This window comes from Protopterus annectens, chromosome 10.part0 (genome assembly GCF_019279795.1).
Source record: "Protopterus annectens isolate FY-2018-M chromosome 10.part0, PAN1.0, whole genome shotgun sequence".
Lineage (NCBI taxonomy): Eukaryota > Metazoa > Chordata > Ceratodontiformes > Protopteridae > Protopterus > Protopterus annectens.
In genome coordinates, this window is record NC_056744.1 from 1,166,240,530 (window position 1) to 1,166,246,529 (window position 6,000).

Below are 6,000 nucleotides of genomic sequence, written 5' to 3' on the forward strand. Positions count from 1 at the left end.
TGTTCAGCTTAATGGTACAATTAATACCATTGTTCAGAGTAATCTGCCCATCAGTCAAAATATGTGGGCATTGTTTACAACTGCCTCACTTTAATGCATCTCTCATAGCCCAGCGTTGTCTTGCCCTTCATAATTAAACTCCATGCATTGTTCAAAGCTGAGGATCGTTTTATAAAAAAAATGGGTCCATTACCTAAGATTTCCTTGTACATCAGAAAAGCATTAATAATAGTCCAATTTTTCCTGATTGTGTCTTTCATCTTTCCTGCACAAATACTGTACTTCATAATTAAAGCTCTGTTAAAGTTGTTCTGTGGTGGGGTTACTTCTTTATTACTTATATTACTCATATCTCTAAAGACTACCCCCAGAAGAGGCTGGTAACTTCCCACATTCAAATAAAATAGTTTCACTGATGTCATGAATAAGTTTTAGTGGGTAACCCCTTTCCAGAAACATACTTTCCAGTATTTGAAATTCATTAATAACCTTCTCCTTGGTTGATGTCATCCTCGTTGCCGAATAAACTGACTTAATTTTGCTTCTGACAGGAAGGCTACATAATATTCTGTTGTAAAATAAATTAAATAAACTTTAAGGTGCTTGAATGTTTATGTGAAGCATGATGCCTTCTGAGGAATTCTGTGATAAAACAAAAGAATTTCATTAAAAAAAAACATTATTCACAAAAATAACTAAGTCTCATTTGAAAACAAGTTATCTTGTGGAAGTGAACACAAACGTTTGTTAAAATGATAACTGGTAGTGTGAAGGACCATATCTGATGCTATTTGTTTAGTATATACATATTTTTGTCTGATTACAATTAACTTTATCTACAAACAGCAGCAGGTACACATAGTTTAATTCAGTATAATTACACAAGAAGTAAACTGAAAACCACAAGCAAAAGAATTGCTATCCACCCATACTTATACTGGGTAATTTATTAAGAACTTATTAGATTTAATATTTTTCTGGGTTTTAATATATACCCTAATGCTTAAACATTTCGGGTTAGTTTCCATGATTTCCCTGCATAGTCAGTGCTGGATGTAACCCGTATGTTCTCAGTGTGAGACCAGAGCACAACTAACTTATCTTCAGTTCCACACGTGTGCATGCAGCATTGTGAAACAGTTATGGTGACTTATGAAATGGGACTGATAAACATTCAACATAATTATACCTGTCATTCTTTATAATTTTAGGTCTGTGAAAAACTATTGGAAACAGAATGCTAAAAAGAAGGTAACATTTTTAAATATTAAGAAAACTGTAGCTGCTTTGTAGTAGTTTTACTTTACGAAGGTTTACTGTTCTGTCTCGGGTTTTAAGACTTGTTTATATTTTTGTAACAAAAACTCTTATGTCTCAGAATGTAGATCAGCACTCACATGTTTTAATTGAAAATGCTACACATCAGGTGAAATAAACCATTTCAAAACAAATGCTCTTTTGTTTGGAGCATTTAAAACAGAACTGAGTATACGTAATTCTGAAAACTCCATGCAGAAGGCTGTATGGAAGCTTACAGGTTATGTAGAGAACAGACAGCACACCTTTGATATAAGTATTCTTCTTATTCTTCATGCAGAAATGTTGTTAATATTTTACTATAATAATAACCCATGTAGTATGGATACTTTTAGCTGATGTTTCAGACTATGTTTATCAGCTGTCACATACACGGTAATGTGGCCATTTACTATTGGCATTTGAAGTCAGTCACTTTTAAGAATATATTTCAAATAATTACAGTGACTGAAAAAAGCAAAGGTCAACAGTTATGTAACAGAAAAGACAGAGAAATGTATAAAATTCATCTGTACATATATCAGTGTCAGTTCCTTAACATATAGCACACTTCCCTTTGATGCTGGAAGAGCAGAAGGCTATGAGTTCTATTCCCGCTGCAGATGACTGGATTGTTTACAGTGCAGTGTAGAACTGGGGAGGGGTTGTGTTGCACTCCTGAGTTTGCTGTCCTTGAGAGGAGACATTAAATCAAGCTTCCATTTATTTGAGTTGGTAGTAGCTCATATGGATATAAAAGATCCCAAAATATATACCAAAAGAGTATTGGTCTTTTACTTTCCACAACATAAAAATATATGACTTACATATTTACAGGCACATATATACACATTTCTATTACACATTTATATTACACATTTCTATTATTTGTTTTACAGTTTGTCATTTTTCTTATAACATCTTCATTGTTATTCTTCCATAAATGACCCCCACTCCTTCATCCACAACCATACCCTGGGATTCAGCAATTCCTGCACGGCAGGGACTGCTCCTGCACAGCACACCAGCGCGCCTTACATATTCATGAAGGCATGCTGCCTGTGCTCTTAAGCTAACGTGTCTGAGAGCAGAACTTTCACAATACACATGCCCCTGCACTCCAGAATTGCCTTTCAGCAACATCAGGATACCTCTCAACTGTACAGATTTTCACAGAATGTCCATATTTTTGTCCCATATTTAGGTGTGTTCCTCCTAAAAATCTGTACCTGTCTGTAAAATAGCCGAGGATTGAAGTCATTAAATAATGACAAACATTTGAATTTAAAAGACTCCACATCCTTCAGAAAATCCATGCTAATGCAAGACTGTAAGAGCAATATTTAAAGTCTGTCCCTCTATTTTTCCCCCCATCATTTTAGGGTTTGTCCAGAGTTTTTGCCCCAAAAGGTTGAGAGGTATGCTCACCATGAAGCAGAAAGCTGATAAAATAACAGGTTTAGCATTAGCAGGGATATTCTGAAGAGTATAGATAAAATAACACAACCAAACTTTTTTTTATAAATGCGATAAAGTTTAAGCATAGCTGTGCGGGTGTGCCCGTTGCTTAGCTATGCTTAGTCCAGCTTAAAAAGCACAAGACGTTAAATAGTAAGAGACATCCAACATAAGCAGTATTGCAGTAGTGTAGTGGTAAGAGAGAACACTTTGCGAGCAGCCATTCCCATTTTGATCCCAACTGTAACCAATTCACATTTTAAATGCGACCGCAGTACATAAACAATTTTTTTTGTATTACGTACTAAATAACATATATTTGTTAACCGGAGTACTGCATTAGGTCCAGATGTGAGGTGTCATTGTAATAAAGTGGTGAAATCCCCATATAAACACAAGTGCCGCATACAGTATAGTCACACATGAATAAATGTAATGACAGCACATTGGAGGATGTCAGGGACAGTAAGTAAATGTATAATATGTAATGAATGATGAATCAATGCCATACAACAAATAGTCTAGAAAATGAAAAATAAGCAATGCTAAGCATTGCACAGCTCTGCTTACCAGGTGTAAACATTGTGTAAAAATGACTGCTAAGCAATGAGTAGCCTAGCTAAATGAATTTGCCCATTGGTAAGTAGTGCTGAACTTTCCCCTTTAAGCAATGCCAACCTTAGCTAAGCAGGTTTGCCCGTAGCTTAGCTTATCTCAGCATATTCAAAACCAATTATGGCAAAGGATGGGAAATCAACCATATTTAAACCCCACAGGTGGGATACAGCTCATAACTGGTTTCAGCTTCCTACTGTAGGCACCATGGCTGGAGTAGGAGAGGGAGTGCACTTCCGGGCACAGCGCTGGAGCATCCAGGAATCCAAGGTCATGGTAGGACTCTTGGTAAAAAACCCTGACAAGAGACTGCTGCAGGGCTAGTACCAGGGCTTCCAATATAAAGCAAAAGCCTGGGACTGTCTCGCCCGTGACGTCACCAGTGCCACTGGTATCCCTCAGACTGGTGAGCAGGTCAGGAACCATTATGCTGACTTGAAATGGAGGAAGAGGGAGCTCTTGGATCAGTGGATCCAAGAATCTAGGCACAGGGGTGATGTCCCAGCAGTGTGTAAGTACTCATACCAGTAACTGTTTAATAATGCCCAGCCTGTGTATATGATGGATAGGTATGGCTAAATATTTACCTATTTCTCTTAAGGCTGCAGCTGAGCAGGCTGTGAATCAGGAAGCCCATGCGAGTAGGCTGCAAAGGCTGCATCACGAGGCTGGTGAGTAACAGTCCTGCTTGTAGTAGTCATACCAAATAAATATAAAAGTAGTAGAAAGTCAACTGCCAGTATAAAAACTGTTTTGTGTATGGGTTGTACTGAATAAACCAGACAATATGACAGTAACAGTCCCATATAGGTCGTGTTTAAATAAAACTGTAACTGCCTGGCAAGAAAGCTCTAAATCCCAGACTGGTTGTGTTTACTCTGGTATCGTATGGCATTTTTGGTGTTGCATTCTCTGAATAGTAATGTATTAACCACTGTTACCCACACTGTGCTACATAATAAAAATGTCTAGGAATGTCTGTATAAGACTGTTGTAATCACAAGGTAAGATTGTACAACCGAGGGGAACTTAGACAGAAACTAGTGAAGAGATAGCAATATCCAGGTAGCACACTCTACTGTGACTTAAATTGTTGTAATTTTAGCAGATACAGCCGTGGTTCAAATCCTGGGAGTGGTAGTAAGCTGTATGCATAATCATACCTCTCAACTGTACAGATTTGTTCAGAATGTCCAGATAATTGGCTCATATTTTCTTCCTGTTGCTCTGTCCCCCTGGTAAATCAGTGGGATGATCTCAGAAATTTAGGCAGCAAATAATGACATATATCTGATTTTCAGACCTCAAAACCTTCAGAAAATGTATATGAAAACAAACCTGTCATTCTAGCAACTCACCAAAAGTTTATGAGAGCAATATTTAAAATATGTCCCATTCATGTTGTTAAGCTATGACCAGAGTGTGTCCATTAACAGACTGAGAGGTATGTGCATAATATCAACTCTGAATCTGGTAATATGCATGGAAACATTCAGGTAGTGTTAAACATTCCATCCACAGGTCTGTCAGATAAGAAATCTGTGCTTGCCAATAAAGATTGAAATCCTGGACTGGTAATTTTTAGTCTGGTATTGTATGACATTTTTAGTGTTGCATTCTCTGAATAGTAATGTTGTATTAACCACTGTTGCCCACACTGTGCTACATAATAAAAATGTCTAGGAATGTCTGTATAAGACTGTTGTAATTACAAGGTCAGATTGTACAACCACAAGAAACTTGGACAGAAAACACTGAAGAGATAGACAGCAATATCCAAATCGCACACTCTACTGTGACTTAAATTGTTGTATTTTTAGCAGACACAGCCATGGTTTGAATCCTTTTGAAAGTGGTAGTAAGCTGTATGCATAATCATACCTTTAAACTGTACACATCATTTCAGAATGTCCAGATAATTGGCTCATATTTTCTGCCTGTTCCCCTGTCCCCATGGCAAGTCAGAGGGATTATCTCAGATTTGTAGTCAGCAGATAATGACATACATTTGATTTTCAGACCTCAAAACCTTCAGAAAATGTATATGAAAACAAATCCTGTCACTCTATCAGCCCTCCAAGTTTATGAGAGCAATATTCAAAATATGTACCATTTCCACCCCCATTTTGTCAAGCTTTGACCAGAGTGTGTACAGTAAGAGACTGAGAGGTATGTGCATGATATTAATTCGGAATCTGGAAATATGTGTAAAAACAGTCAGGTATTGTTAAGAAACATTCTCTCCACAGGTATACCAGGTAAGAGATGCAGAATTTAGCTATAAAACAGTTGAAGTATACACTTGTTTAAAAACATATCACTGGCCAAACCAAGGCCATAGGGTAGTGTAATAATACCTGTACCTTACTGATTAGAGCAATGAACATTAAAGATGTGAGAACTACAGCGATACATAAGTTGTTAATTGACACCCCCCCAGCATATCTGCAACAATAATCTAAATACACAAATCAATGGGTATGTTTACATCAAACCTACTTTTGGGACATATGTCCAATTGTTCAATAAATATTGAAACGTGTTTCTATTAATATTCCATGTTGAAATACTATCATTGGTGGGCTGTTGCTATCAGTGTAACCTGCATGCCGTTGTAATGGCCACTGTGGT

The 6,000-nt window shown here is 37.1% G+C and overlaps 1 protein-coding gene across 2 annotated transcripts in view; it reads left to right on the top strand.

Annotated features, from left to right (window-relative positions):
- FAAH (fatty acid amide hydrolase) overlaps nucleotides 1–6,000 on the top strand; it is an 811,281-nt gene that overhangs the window by 508,137 nt on the left and 297,144 nt on the right. Inside the window, exon 12 of one of the 2 annotated variants that reach the window (XM_044085911.1) lies at nucleotides 1,212–1,251. The exons of the other annotated variant lie outside the window; for it this stretch is intronic. Within the exon in view, the coding sequence (XP_043941846.1) occupies nucleotides 1,212–1,251 (40 nt within the window). The remainder of the gene's footprint in view (nucleotides 1–1,211; nucleotides 1,252–6,000) is intronic. 2 annotated transcript variants of the gene reach the window in all.